The following is a 15,602-nucleotide window of genomic DNA, read 5'->3' as shown; positions in this document are numbered from 1 at the left end:
ATGTACATTCTTGGGTCCCAGGCCAGACCTGCTCAGTTGGGGACTCTGGGAGGGAGCCCTTGAGTGATTCTAAGGCACATGGTATCTGGGAATCAACAGCCTACACCATGGCTTAAGACAGGGAAGAACGGCTCTGACCAGAAATAGACCGTCCACCTCTTGACACCACCTGCTCCCAGCCACACACCGGGCCACCAGGTTTGCCACATCTGGACCACCTGTGACAACCAAGTTATTCATGGAGAAAAGAAGAACGAGGCCTGAAAAACTCTTAGTTACTTAGGAGACACCCGGCTTGAGGAAGAAACCATTTTAAATGGGCAACTGGTTGCAAACTTCTCAATTTATCCACAAGTGGCATGTTACCTATTACTTAAAAACAAAAAACTCTCAGTGGTTAGTCTTCCCTAGAAAAGGTCGCAGATATCGTTCGTCCATTAAATTTGGGGAGGAGCAAGGGGGAAGCAGAATCACATGAGGTGTCTGTCCCAGGTCTCTGTCCCTTAATAGCTCAGTAAGGAAGGATTCAGAGGTCAACACAATTAAGCCTTCTGTCCCCCACCCTCTTTCCAAGAAACTACCTCTGGGCACAGAGAGCTACTTTGAGCCAATAGCTTCTGATTCTACTGCCTGGAGTCCTGTAGTTGAATCACGACAGCCCACATGTGTGGACAGCAAGCACTCCACATGCCTGGGTGAAGACCCACGGCAAAGACGTCTGAACACCAGTTCCAAGGACCCCAAACTCCTGAGATGACTTAACAGCCAGCTGGACTCCTACCCTTCACACTGCTCCACAGGACTGGGTGGAAGAAGGTTCTCTGTCCTCTGGTTTAAAAGCCAAGCTCCCCCTTAGGCTCGTCCATGTCAGAACATCTGCGGGAGCTATGTGCACAGGGCTCCAGAGGGCTTTCAGAGCAAAGAGAACAGGAGACCAGCATTCTCCCCTTCCACCATCAGATACTCTCAAGCACACCCCTGCCCCAGGGGAGGGCACCACCATTGGACAGATCAGCTGGGACAGCCCCCAGGTTGCTTCTAGGCCACACCCAGATGTCTACAAAAGGTGGGAGTATTTTCATCTCTCTGGATACGTAAGTCCCCTACATACAAACCTTCAAGTTGCAAACTTTCAAGGTGCAAATGTGCAGTCCATCAACGTCAGGCATGGGTGAAACTGCAGCTTGCCCTCCGTCTCCTATTGCTGATGATCCTTCAGCTCTACCATCTCCCACCTCCTCTCCCTCCTCCAGTCAGTAACGTTTCTTGCCTGTTCACTCCATGCCAGCCCCTGTATGCCAGCTGTTGTACTGTACTACTGTACTTTTCAAGGTACTGTACTGTAAGATTAAAAATGTTTTATTTTTTGTTTGCTTGTTTTTTATGTGTTATTTGTATGAAAAGTTATTATAAACCTATTAACAGTACAGTACTATACAGCCAATTGTGTTAGTTGGGTACCTAGGCTAACTTTGTTGGACTTACGAGCAAACTGGACTTATGAACGTGCTCTTGGAATGGAACTTTTTCATATGTAGGGGACTTACTATATTTAGAAATGCTTCTCTCTTCAGATGGCTCCTCCAATGGGAATCACATGGGAGCCAATTCCCACAGCCAATTCCCCGGTATCCTATAGCACTATTCAGTTTCCTATAGTTTAGAAATGCAAATATTTCTTCAGACAAAAAAATTAAAATTGTAACAGTCAGAATGAAAACCTTGAACACCATGCTTCATAAAAGGACAGCAGAGGACCTTTGCTCGAGTTGTTAGCACCCAGTAACCCACGGAGGACACTGCTTACCGTTATTCACCTGGCCGTGGACGGCGGCGGGGATTGGCACCACGTGAGTCCCGTTTTGTGTTACAGTTTTTATTGGAAGCTGGTGCTGACCTAGAGGTGCCTGCTGCACTATGGTGACCGTCTGGACAGGGGTGGTCTGTGACGTCTGAATGATCCGGCCAGCAGCACCTAGTGTGGCATGGCTAATCGCAGGAATAGGTTCTACTTTCACTACATTCAAAGAAAAGGAAAAGAGAAAAAGTGACACCAACTAATATTACTGGGTAGCTTACAGAAATCTCACTAGTTTGAAGTACAACAAACCAGGCGGCGAGCAGCCCTGCTCCATCACAACGTTACGTAACATGTTAGCAAGGGGGTCAGGATGAACGAGGCTGGTGGGTTTCTAAGAGCTTGAAAAGCTGCCCGAAGTGACTGCTTCTGCTGCTCACCTTTTACTTCTCTGTGGTCTCCATTCTCTTGTGGCTCTGCCTTAGGGGGCGCCAGCACGGCCGCCTGAGTGACCACGGCCTGTCCTGCGACGGTGTACGTGTTTGCCGGGGCCAGTCCGGCCACGCTGGTGACAGACACCGCTGGGATCTGGTGGACGACGTGAACCGTCTGCACGACGGGCTGCTGGGAGGTCGAGGTGGTCACAGGGGCGGCGACAGTGTAGGTAACAGGCTTGATCGTCGGTGGCAGTGGTCGCTGCACGGCGATTAAGACGGGCTGACTAGACAGAGGTGAGCCTACCGAGGACGGGAGTGGGGGTGAGGCTCATACATCCCAAACCAACTAACTATGACCCCTCACTAGCAACATGCAGACTGATTTAAGAAAACAGGACATGGCCCCTTTCACCTGGTAATAATAAAGTCATTCATAATGAAAGAAATGACATATTTAATGGGGATATTTAATGTATATCTAACTGCTAAAAAGGCAATCTCTGCTTTGTTCAGATTTCTTTTCTTTTTTTTTTGGACGCACCATGCCGTATGCGGTACTCCCTGACCAGGGATCAAACCCGGGCCCCCTGCAGTGGAAGCACGGAGTCTTAACCACTGGACGCCAGGGAAGTGCCTGTTCAGATTTCTTACAACACCTCTTCCCACAGTTCTCTCATGAAAAAGAAAACCTCAACACAAGATATGGGAAGAAGGTGCCCAATGAAGCCTGAAGGAGGGGGCCATGTTCCCCAAGATCAAAGTCTCCATCTTATGATGGGTACAGAGGAGCAGGAAGTGTGCAGACAGAGCTGGCAGCCAGCAGCTCTGCCAGTCTCTGTTCTTTCTGATTTGGGCGTTTGGACTCCAGCAACAGGAATGGGGGCTGGCAGGGGGTATTGCCAGCATGGCCAGGAATTCCAATATACCAAAATGCACATTTTGCCAACCAACAAGGAACCATAACAATTACTTTGGACACATTTTCACACTACTTTTTTTTTTTTTTTTTTTAATTCCCCAGGGCACATATTTTTATTCTACATTGCGACTTTGTAAGTACACTGAGAAATGCTCACCTATTCATTAAATAGACATTTTTTTTGCTGCTACTGTCTACTTCATCAAATTTATATTATTTCTTTACAAGGGGAATCTTTTTCATAGATTTTTGAATGATAAAGCAACTAAGAAATGGGTTAATTCTAAAATATTTCAGGCACCTACACAGAGTCATAAAAGAATGTTGACTGATTTTTTTTTTTTTAACGCAGTGCAATTAATTTTTCAGAGCCTATAAAATAACATTCAGGTACTATGCAGAAAGTATCAGGCACAAGGTGCAAAGGATCCAAGGCCTCTTGCTATTTCTTCTCTGATGAGACTGGCTCACATGCTCATCTGACCCACCCCTCTCCCACCACACTTGCCCTCTGCACATCTCACCTGGTGCACTCTGGGCAAACCGTGCCTCCTGGATGACAGCGAGTTTGGGCTGTGAGGCACCAGGCTCGGGCTCCAGAGGGGCCGGTGAACCTTCCCTCGACAGGCTCTCAGGGGTCTGGGCGCCACTGGAGTGAGCAGACAGCACTCCAGCATGATTGGGAGAGGCTGGGGCACTTCTGTATGACCAAAAAGAAGACAGTGGATTTTTACAGGTAAAGCACTCATAAAGCTGCCTTGTTTTAATAGGCGTATTTTGCAAAAACAAAGGTGTCATTTGTCTTCTGCCAACCAACTACAGTTCCATAAGTCTTACTTTAGGTGTGATGCCTGTGACCTGAGACGGACACTCAGTGAGGCTGGCATGGCTGTGACAGAGCCACTGTATGCAGGGTGCCGCTGCTCCACACCCAGCACAGGCCGCACAGCATGGGGTGGGACTGGTTGCTTCCCTAGGCAGCTCCCATCCACAGCCAGGCAGCAGGAGCCAGCAGCGTGCGAGCCAGCTGGGGCTCAAGACTTAACGTTACAGTCATTTCTTTTTTTGTTTAAAAACAGAAATCTAATGGAGCTAAAAATATGGATTTTAAAATCAGGCAATTAATACTGTATAAACCAATCTTGAGTTTAAGCAGCTAAGATGTAGCTTTAAAGAGCTTTTCACATCCAAGAAAAAGGAAAAAACATTATTCATCAACATGGCATCGTGATATTGCCGACTCATCATATTGACAATATGCATTCAATGAAGCAACAATGTTACATAGGAATGAAATTCAAGTAAAACTTTATAATCTGAATTGTTTCAGACCACTAGAAACAAAAATACATGGGTGGCATCCAACACTTTTTTTTTTTTTTCCAAATCCCCAACCCAACATTTAATCATAATGCATTTGGTAATTCCTTCATTTTCAAAAGGAAAATTTACCAATACATCAAAGGTAAATTTACTGACCATTAAATGAGGTCTTTTTGTTTGTCTTTTTTCCTTACCTAGACGAGAGCGGTCCCAGAGGGGTTCTAAAGCAAGGCACGCCCCTAGGCCGTCTTTTCCTAAAAGCCTGCTCTATTAATTTGCTTTCAGAGGCAGGATCTATCCTCCAGAATGAGCCTTTGCCTGGTTCTTCCTGGGAACGTGGTACTTTGATGAAATAACGATTCAGAGAGAGATTGTGGCGAATTGAATTCTATGAAACATAAAAAAATACGTAGAATTCATATATTTCTTTGCTGAGAAATAAAAATGTGCCCCAGTTTTAGTGCCCTGCAAAGGTCCTGCAGCTCTGTGCTGGAAGGAACCGGCCCTCCCCAAAGTGAAGGAGGAACTGCGGGGTGTGACTACTCAGAGGCTGCAACATGGCTTCTACAGAGGAAAAGACACAAGGACACAGGGCACTGTGAACAGCATGGCAGGATGGGCACCAGGAGGCAAGGAAGGGAACTGGGAATGGGGAAGGGGTGAGAAATCTACACCACACAGAAAGAGGCTATTTCCAACGGGAAAAACGTCAACTTCCACCTTTTTACCAGGTAGGAAATCAAGGGCTATCACTGTGACCTCTCCCTGTTTGGAGAAGGACAGCGCTGAGATCCACTATTCCTTTAAAATACTTTTTTGAGCGCAAAATTAGCTTATAGAAACTGTCACAACCTTTAAAATGAATTAATCCAGCATAAGGTATTTGGCAAACCAGCAAAGGAGAAAAAAATGAGCCAAAGTTTGAGAAATATTATTGACACCATCTTCCCATAAAAGAACTTCTATATACTTTGATTCTCAAAATAATATTGTGAGGCACATTGAGAAAATTTTTCTCAATTCCTAAGTCCATTCTTCTTTCTATTACAAAAAGCTCAGCTCACAGTTTACACATGATTTGAGGACAGCTCCCTGATGCACCGAAATCTGAGACCTACGAAAGGTCAGGAAAAGCTGGATGGAAGTCCTGCATTCAGATCCTTTCAGCATTTACATTAATGCTTAAATTTAAAATTAATAAACTATTAAAGTTTCAACCCAAACTAAAATTCTGGCTATCCAAAAATCATTTCTAAGTTCTCCAACTAACTTTCTAATAGAACTGCTAGTCACGACCTGAAATTCTGAATTCCCAGAGGTGGCTCAGAAATCAACACATGTCAAATACTACTTTACAACCAATCTAAGGGACTATTCAAGAACCAGACCAGTCACAGGCCACGACGAACCACCAATGCCTGTGGATGTCAGTCACCTCATTGGCAACATGAAGGGACAGGCTAAGCTATGTCTGTGATTTGTGAGATTGTTTATAAGCAGATGTAGTATATTAGATTTAGAATATATGCATAACCACAGATACTTGCTATGACGTTTTATCATAGGGTTTGGCTGATAACCAACCAACGCCTACCAATCCCTCCAGAAAATCGAATCTGTTATTGGTGCCCCCATCAAGACAGAGAAGGCAATCCTTCTCCATCTGCATTCAGACCTTTCGAGTGTGGAGTAGAAGGCAGATTCTAAGAAAAAAGACTGAGAAAAGCCAGCCCAGATGATGACACTGGAAGACACTCTCACTGTGAACTGTGGGTGAGGGTCCAGAGTTCCTGACTGCGCCGTGGGAGGCCGGCACCCAGATGGGAGCTCAGAAGTGACCACTATAAGCCACAGTGCTAGGTGACACGTGACAAGGGAGGTGCTGAGCCTCAAGTGAAGGCTGGAACTGCACTGACTGGGGTGAAGTAGGTTCACATGCATGTTGTTAGGAGGAGAAAGGGAGGTTAGCACAGTGGGAATCTGGAGGCAGGAAGTGCTACTTCAGGGGACTGGGCACTAGGATTTCTACCCACTGACAAAGGTCAGGACCAGGATCAGCAATACAGCTGTTCCGTTAACCCTCACACCACGGACAAACTGTACAGTTAAGTCCTTAGGTCAGGGAGTTGCTATTTTCTGTTCTGAAAATGTAACAGAACCCAGTCTGCACCATCAAAAGAGGGTCTAACTTCCTCTGCGCTCCAACAACAATCTCACAGACAAATGACCCCAATTACTGGTCACCTGTGATTCTCCAGCCAACAAGACTCTAGAAAACATGAAGAGGTAATAAGAGATATTTAATGTATACACAGATAGAATAAATAATTGTATTTCTAAGGTAATTTAAGGCCTTTGTAATTTGACCAAACCAAGCTATATACATTTAAACCACACTGATTCAATTCCAGTGATTCAGAAATTATTTTAAAGTATTCAGGGAGAAGGCAGGTTATTATTTAAAACTAAATACGAAGAAAAGGATCTTCAATACTGTGCACATTCTCTTTCCCCCAAATTCTCCCCAGTAGGGGCTGCTTCCCAGAGCCCAGCTGACAAAGGGGAAAGGCACAGAGCTCATCACTCGTGCCTGCTCTGTGCCGTCCTCCCTGAGCGCCTCCAGCCTTCCTGCCCGTAACCTACACTTCTCATGGGCAGTTTGTGTCTGTTAGTCCCACTCAGCACTGAGCATTTGCCCATGTGTACTCAGCATAGTAAGGACTTGTAAAGAAATTTAAGGGAAGGACCTTCCAGAGGAGAGTCCAGTGTGCAGGGAGTGGGTGAGCACAAGTCACTCCCTCTACTTTCAGAAACCAGCTCTGGTCCTTTCAGAGGCCAAGAGCTCCAGAATTCTCAAACTTTTCAGTCACAACAAATACCTCAATTCTGAGCGGGGTAAAATTATAAGTCATAACAAAGTGAAACATTTTGGCATAAGTATGCAACCAAAAGAGATATGCCATCTTTCCAGCTAGTGTTACTCAGACCATCTTGCTTTATCCTCAAGTTTGCTCCGGATTAATCAATAAGCTTTTGGCATGGGTAGACTGCATAATACAAAAAGTAAGTCTGAAAGGAGACATGGATTTCCATTAAGTGCTCAGAATTGGCATGGTGGGAAGTGTCCGCAGGCGTCATCTTAGGAACTGAGGCAGAGCAAGGGGCTCAAGCACCGGGACCTGAGCTCCGAGAAGCATGGCACTGCCATCTCCCCTGCCCCACTGGGGAGGGCAGGATGCAGTCTGCAAATCCACGCTTGAAAAATGGGCTGTTTTGGTTGACAGTTGGTTTTTTTTTTTTCTCAAAAGAAAAAGGATATGGGTCTTTTATGAAACAAGGTTGCAAAATAGAAGGCTTTTTGTTTTCATCCAGGAGAGAGGGAATGGGAATGAGCCTTCCGTGTAGAGTCTGTAAGTGCAGTCCCTCAGGATGGGCAGCTCAGAGAGTCCCATGGCAGAAAACAACACATGCGGGCATGCTGGGGAGAGCAAGGACTGCTGAGGACAGGAATTTGAGTGCATATCCATGAATTAAAGGAGGGCTGGAGCAAGAAAGCCCTTTCTCGCTAAAATAGCTGGAGCAGGAGGTGTGAAATGTCCCAGGAACAGCCTTACACGGGCAAGAGGCGCAGTCACCCTTACGAACCTTTATCTGGACAGAAAAGAAGATGTTTCAATAAAAACAAGCGTTAATGACAGTTCAGTAGAGAGGGTGTTTATAACTCTCAGTTCTAAGTGGGCTGTGAAGTCACTTCAGGAGCCAGCAGCAATCAGTGTACTCAGGGGTCACCTCCACAGGCCTCGCCTCTCCATGATCACGGCCCCTCCTGACTGACTTACTCCCCAGGACCCCGAGGCCAGGAGGAGGTCGCCCTTCAGCCTTCAGTCTTCTTTAGCAAGAAAACCCTGTGATGCATGGAATCAGTTCTCCCGTAAATGGATGCTACAAAGCACAGGGAAATATGACCAGAAGGGAAACACACCACTGAAAGTCTGGCCAGGCTTTTCAGAAACACTCACTCCCATTACAACCCAGCTCACTGGCATTTCAAATCATCAGAATTCCACACACAGTTCCTGGACAGGACACTCTGTGACAGACCTCACCTGCCTGTGCCCAGGGAGCTGTGTGACATGGACATGGATATAGACTGTCGTCTGCTTCTGCTTCTTTTTGTTTTTCATTTTCTTTGAAGCACAACCTCACTGTTACAGATTAAAATACGGTAAGTACTGCTGGGACCTAATTGTACATCATCTTAAGAGAACTGCCAGGTAGCTGGATACAGAAGTGTTCTCCCGAGCCACTGTTTCCCTCATGGCCAACTAAGAAATGCCACCTTGCTGTGAACAGGAAGGCGGGCAGGGCACAGATGCTCCAGGCCAGGAGGATAGGCTAGGTCTCATTTCGTACCTTTAGTCTTTACATGACTAAAGACCCCTTACAGAGGAAAGAGTCAGGATTTGGCTGGAATACTATTTTTATTACAACACGTTTATACATCTGCAGATAGAAGAAAAGAGTTTTTACCCTCCGTAAACAGAATGGCTTACCCCCTACCCCGCCCACATCACTTGATTATGGTTATGGTTCAACAGATGTATTTTTCAAAGGATCATTTACTCATTAAGCCTCAAAGGAATTCTGTAGCCATTCCTGGTTACTTAATAAATTCAAAATATGTAAATGTATGTTTCTTCTCTCTTTTGTGATGCTTTTACTATTCCATACTTCAAACTTACCCTTTCCCATACTGTCTGAATTAGTGAGGTCTTGCTAAACACCTAGTAAATGGCCACACATAACACAGACATGCAGAACAAGGAAAAACATACACAATGTAGAGGTTTAAAAATTAAACTAAATTAAAAAGCTAAAAAATGGAAATACTATGCACCAATTTCAAAGTGTCCTCTGAGGAGGCCTGGATTCACAGACAGCCTAGGAATAGGCTGGAAGTACAGGTGGACAATTGAAACAGGGCAGCGCTGTGTTCATCTGTTTTGTATACTGGCCAACTGGAGGAGGTATCTTTTGAAGAAAGGGTTCCTCAGTAAAACAGTTTGAAAACCATCTCTGTGCAAACTTCAAAAAGCTACGTATGTCAGCAGACGTATAGCTAAGGAAGACAGAAGAATGCCAAAGTAAATGGATGGACAAGATTTTTAACTCTCCCTCACTTTAGACATATGAACTGCACTGGTCCAAGAGAAACATCTCAAACGATCCACACCTTTCCCATCCATGGAGACCATAACAGTAAGAAACAGTGCTGAGATTTCTTCTAGAACCACTATTCCTCCCACTCTGCGCTAAGGAGGTCAGAGAGAGTGTGGCAACAGCAGGCCTCTTCCTTTCTCGGCACAAGAGACCCTCACTCATCTCATTCTACCTGTGCCCCAGCTACATACATAGCAGCTCAATTCTCTTCTCATTTGCCAACCAGCATCTACAAGACATGTAACAGAAACATTTAATAACAACTGAAATGGATTTACCTGCCAGCCCTTGTCCGCAGTCCTGTAGTAGGGATAGTTTTTCGTGATGTGCGTATAAATTCCATTTAGGGTGAGTTGTTTATCAGGAGCCATCGTAATTGCTTGTACGATTAATTGTGCATAGGAATAAGGTGGCTTTGAATCATCCTGTGTTTAAGTTAAAAAAAAAAAAAAGTATTGAAGTTATCAAAATTTTTACTAAATTTACTAAAATTCAGGATTCTTGACATTTTTGAGCATTCCTATGATAATGCTTAGTTTTCCTTCCTATAAAAGTAATCTAATGTGATGGGGGGAACTCCCTGGTAGTCCAGTGGTTAAGACACTGCGCTCTCACTGCTGAGGGCCCAGGTTTGATCCATGGTCAGGGAACTAAAATCCCACAAGCCGCGTGGCAGGGGGAAGAAAAAAAAGTAATATAATATGATGGGAAAGCATTTGGAAAATTTGGAGGAAGCAAATGGATGCATGTACAGCAGCATAAAAAAGAACATTAAAACCACATAAAGAAAAAGTCCAAATGGTAAAAACGAAAAGAATAAGAAAATGAGAAAAGCTGCCTCACCTCAGCAGGGTCCACAGCATGCACACTAAACCATGCCAGAGGACCATCACGTGGCTCTAGCAGTCAAGTGAAGAGCTGGGCCAGGACAGTGGTGGCGAAGGGTGGAGTGAGCCACCCTCTCTCAGGCCCCTGTGGGGGTCCTCATACACCCAAGGAGATGGGGCAGGAATGCTGAACACCCCAGCGCCAGAGTAAGGACCACTCAGAAACAAGTGTCCATCAAGAGGCTCCTCCTGTAAGAAAACCCCACGCAGAGGAAAGCACCAGGAGCCAGACGCAGGGTTCCCACACCGGGGTCCAAGGCACTTGGGCAGGCATTGTTCAGGTGTGCAGGGCTGCCATGCACACCACAGGATGTTGGCATTCCTGGTCCCAGCGCACTCAGAGCCACCAGTGGCTCTTTGCCACTGTGACAACTCAGAACCCCATACACGTGCACAAGCCCACTGGGGAGAGGGTGCACCTCTGGCTGTGAACTGGGAAATACACATATCAACAGAGAAACCACAGAACCTAACATTGAATGTAAACAGTAAGCTGCAAAAGAATACATTCAAGATGATATTCCTTATATGAGGTTTAGAAATGAACAATTTAGCTATTGTTTAGAGATAAATACAAATAGGCAGACAAGCAGAGGACTGTAGGATGGGTGAGGAAGGAAAGTGAAGTGCCAAAGAACGGAATGCAGGCTTCACCTGTACAGGCTAACTTTAGTCCTGACAGCTGGCCGTGGGCATGTGCTCTGCACTGGAAGACTGAACCACCTGTTATCCCAGCACCCCACTTTTATTTACTTTTTTTATTTTTTAAAATATTTATTTATTTGGCTGCACCAGGGTGTGGCCCGCGGGATCTTCGTTGTGACGTGCAGGATCTTTAGCTGCGTCAATGTAGGATCTTTTTTTAGTTGAGGCATGTGGGATCTTTTTTAAGTTCATGTGGGATCTAGTTCCCTGACCAGGGATCAAACCCGGGCCCCCTGAATTGGGAGTCTTAGCCACTGGATCACCAGGGAAGTCCGTTAGCATCCCATCCGTCCATTCATTCATTCACTCATTCATTCATTCATTTATTTATGGTTGCATTGGGTCTTTGTTGCTGCGCACGGGCCCTCTCTAGTTGCAGCGAGCAGGGGTTACTCTTCGTTGCAGTGCGCGGGTTTCTCATTGCAGTGGCTTCCCTTTGCTGTGGAGCACGGGCTCTAGGCGCGCAGGCTTCAGTAGTTCTGGCACTCGGGTTCAGCAGTTGTGGTTCTCGGGCTCTAGAGGGCAGGTTCAGTAGTTGTGGCACACGGGCTTAGTTGCTCCGCGGCATGTGGGATCTTCCCGGACCAGGGCTCGAACCCATGTCCCCTGCACTGGCAGGCTGATTCTTAACCACTGCACCACCAGGGAAGTCCCCAGCACCCCGCTTTTAAATAGCTGATATTTCCTGAGCACTTGGGCCAGGCTCTGCCCTGTCTGTCCCCTGAGTGAGCTCACGCTGAGTTACAGGAAAGGGACGGTGGAGTGGCTGAGCTGGAGTACACACCAGGTGAGAGTACAAAGCCTTCCTCACTGTGCCTATGCTGCTGTGTTTGTTATCTTTCTTCTATACATTTCAATTTTTTAAAAAAGCTTTTTTATATTGAAAAACATAACACAGACAGAAAAGCCCGTAATACACCCATATCAGGTAAAAACAAATTTTTGTAAAGTGAACAACAGTACAACCAACACTAGGTCAAGAGAGAACACAGCCCACGTCTCAGAAGCTTCCTCGTGCCCCCTCTGCCTCCCAGAGAGGCCACTACTATTCCTGACATTTTATACTAATCATAACCTTACTGTGACTTAAGTTTTACCATCTAAGAATGCATCTTGAAACAATTTAGTTTTGCCTGGTTTTAAACAGGCAAATGGACTATGGACAAAAATGGAATCCAACAGAGGGTGCCCCTCTGTGTCTGCCCCTGCCCAGCACCCTGTGCAAGAGGCTCCTGGCTGCTGTGGAGAGACAGTGCGCAGCCACGGCTTAGCCATTTCCATGGCTGTGACGTGTCCTATGACACGAATATACCACATTTTATAAGTACATAAAGTAACACTATGCCTGGTTTTATTTTATTTTTTCACGTAGCATTATATCAAGAGCACTTCCATATCAGTAACTATGCCACATAATATCCCCTTACTTAATCATTCTTCTCTCAGTTAGGGGCATTTAGGTTGCTTTCAATTTTCTGTTTTATATGAACTTTTGTTTTGAGATTTTTGTCCATTTCCCTTAAATGAAGTCCTAGAAGGGGTGTTACTGGGTCAAAGAATAGAAATAAGCAGGGTCCTACTGTGGGCCATCAATAATTACCATCCAGGGACTTCCCTGGTGGTCCAGAGGTTAAGAATCCACCTTTCAATGCAGGGCATGTGGGTTTGATCCCTGGTCAGGGAACTAAGATCCCACATGCCGCAGAGCAACTAAGCCTGTGTGCTGCAACTACCGAGCCAAAGTGCCACAACTACTGAGCCCGCGCATGCTGCAACTATTGAGCCCGCACGCTCTGGAGCCTGTGCTCCACAACTAGAGAGAAGCCCGCGCACCACAACGAAGAGCCTGCGTGCCACAATGAAAGATCCTGTGTGCCGCAACGAAGATCCCACATGCCACAATTAAGACCCGATGCGGCCAAATAAATTAAATAAATAAATAAAATTTAAAAAAAAAAATTACCATCCAAAAGGGGAACTGATGTGCCCTCTCTAAAGTGTGTTTGTGTGCATATGTGTTCACATGTACATTCAGACATGTGTGTGTACAACCTTCAGCATCTGGGACAGGAGGACTAAATCCTAAGAGTGGTCTCCTAGGACACCAGGCAGTGACCTTGTGAGGACCAAGGGTTCAAGCTCTCAGGACCTGGGCCCATAGCTGCCACCAAGGAGGGCCCAGTGCTGAATGACCAAAAGAACGCATCTCTAGTGCCCAGCACTGAGAACATGCTCAGCAATGACCCAACATCCGCGTAGACGTGCACTTCTCAAAAGGCCCTGGGGGGGTGTTCCTTGACATGCAGGCAATGCAGTGAGGACAGCTGGCTCCCCAACAGGCCCTGGGTTCTGTTTCGAGGCTATAAAACATTTACCTTTGGGCTGTCTCCACCTGAAGCTTCCTTCTCATTTTCTGGCTGTGAGTTGTCGGCCATTAAATTGAGGTCAGATGGTATCACACGGCCCATTTTGTACCCTGAAGACCCTGCTCCCCGGGGGCTGGATGGACAGGAGTTCGCAGCACTGTGGACGAGAAAAGGTTGTTCCTATCAGTCTATGGTAAAACGTACATCGCACTCTGTTTCAATAACTGACTCTTATTTCAAGGAAAACAAATTTTAAAAGTAAGAGAACTTCAGCATTTTCCATGGAAAAATGGACTCATTAACTCTGTGAAATTTAAGATCACCCTAAGAAATCAGGTATTTGCTTCCACATGTGTCATCTTAGGAACTTACCAAGGACACAGAACCATGAATGATGGCTCCAGGACTCGGCCTGGTAGAGGAACACAGACCACTGCTCTGCTCGCCCCCTCCCACCAGGAAGCTGAGGACAGGCTGTGACAAAGGACATGGCTTCCAGCTACACTGGAAAGGTCAGGGGGAGTCTGAAGAGAGGGGGACAGCAGCGAGGCTGAAGACAGGACGCACAAAGAGGGGAGGAGGCCGTGGATACAGACACGCAGGCTGTGACGGGCTCACAGGGAACACCCAGAAATCAGAAACAGGAACCTGTTTTCAAACATGCACTTTCTTTTTTCACAAGGTAGGGCTTGGCCATGATGCTGAGAATGTTCTGATTCTTGATGTCTGCTGATTAAGAGCCACATTCATTTGTGGTAATTCACCAAGTTATGTATTTAACTTATTCTCCCTTTTCTGTACAGTATTATACTTTACAAAAGAGAACAAGCTACTGAAATGGAAGGATGCCAAGATAAGACTGTTTTAAAAATCCAGTAAGTTATAGAACAGTATGTATGGTTAGATCTCATTTATGTTTTGGATAAAAAAAAGTCAAGTATTGCAAATGTATAGAAAATTTCTGGAAAAAATACCTAAGAAACAGTAGTTACCTCCAAAAAACTGAACTGGAAAGGAGGGGCCCAGGAGGTGGAACAACACACTATTACCTGGCACCCTCTGAAGCACTACTGGACTCTCTACCATGAACATGCACCGTCAGTATATGCACTCACCCACGAAACAAGTGTTTACCGCATGGCAGGAACAACTCTTAAAGCACTGGGGAGAGAGGAACAAGACAGATGGCAGGACCACACTCTTGGAACTCCCACTTTATGATTTTAAAACTAGCTAACATAAATGAACGGTCAATGTGGTGAGTGGCCCCACTGGCTGGGTGGTGGTGGGCTCCACCACCGTGAGCTGTCTCAACAGCAGGGGTGCTCTGCTGCTCGGTGCTGGTGGTGGGGTATGAAGAGGGGATGAGCAAGGAAAACAGGATGAAGATGGGGCAGGGGGTGAGGAGAGACTGCATCAGCTCCTGACCCAAACCCTAAAGTTTCCAACCACCTCCAGTTCCCTGAGCGCCCACAGAACTTCTGTCTCCACATGGCCAGGCAGTTTGCCAGTGACCTGACCCTAAGGCTGCTGCTTCCACTGTGGGCCGCTGTCCCACGTGGGTAAACACGGGCTTTCTCCTCTTCCTCTGTGAATTCTGTGCACTTTTCACACAGTGCTGAATAAAAATCGGGCCACCGGCTGCTGACTTCTGCCTACCCACTGCCACACTTACTACCTGGTCCATCTAGTCACATGCAGACAAATTCAACCAAGTGGGAGAGACAGAGGCAGCATCCTCAGCGGAGCAGCCATGGCAGGGGGCAGAGAAGGGGCCCGAGAGCAGCTGCACTCACACAACACCAAGCAAGGGTGCAGCCAGAGTCTACCTGACACTCCTTCCAGGCCTTTCCAGAAGGATACCTTTCTGTGCATGCTGGCTTTTAAGATAAGAAACAGAAGTGTCCGACTGAAAGCTACAACCCAGAGCTGCCAGTGTTCCCTCTG

General features: G+C 46.1%; 1 protein-coding gene across 2 annotated transcripts in view; it reads right to left on the bottom strand.

The window, feature by feature from the left end:
• The window catches only part of FOXK2 (forkhead box K2), a 69,495-nt gene that overhangs the window by 11,730 nt on the left and 42,163 nt on the right, over positions 1 to 15,602 (bottom strand). For both annotated transcript variants that reach the window (XM_059907395.1, XM_059907396.1), the window contains exons 3-8: positions 13,665 to 13,812; positions 9,976 to 10,122; positions 4,672 to 4,865; positions 3,679 to 3,854; positions 2,239 to 2,535; positions 1,808 to 2,017 (exon numbers count right to left, since the gene is read on the bottom strand). In XM_059907395.1, coding sequence (XP_059763378.1) covers positions 1,808 to 2,017; positions 2,239 to 2,535; positions 3,679 to 3,854; positions 4,672 to 4,865; positions 9,976 to 10,122; positions 13,665 to 13,812 — 1,172 coding nt within the window. The remainder of the gene's footprint in view (positions 1 to 1,807; positions 2,018 to 2,238; positions 2,536 to 3,678; positions 3,855 to 4,671; positions 4,866 to 9,975; positions 10,123 to 13,664; positions 13,813 to 15,602) is intronic.

Source organism: Balaenoptera ricei, chromosome 20 (genome assembly GCF_028023285.1).
Source record: "Balaenoptera ricei isolate mBalRic1 chromosome 20, mBalRic1.hap2, whole genome shotgun sequence".
In the NCBI taxonomy this organism is placed as follows: domain Eukaryota; kingdom Metazoa; phylum Chordata; class Mammalia; order Artiodactyla; family Balaenopteridae; genus Balaenoptera; species Balaenoptera ricei.
This window is presented reverse-complemented; position numbering and strand designations above follow the sequence as displayed.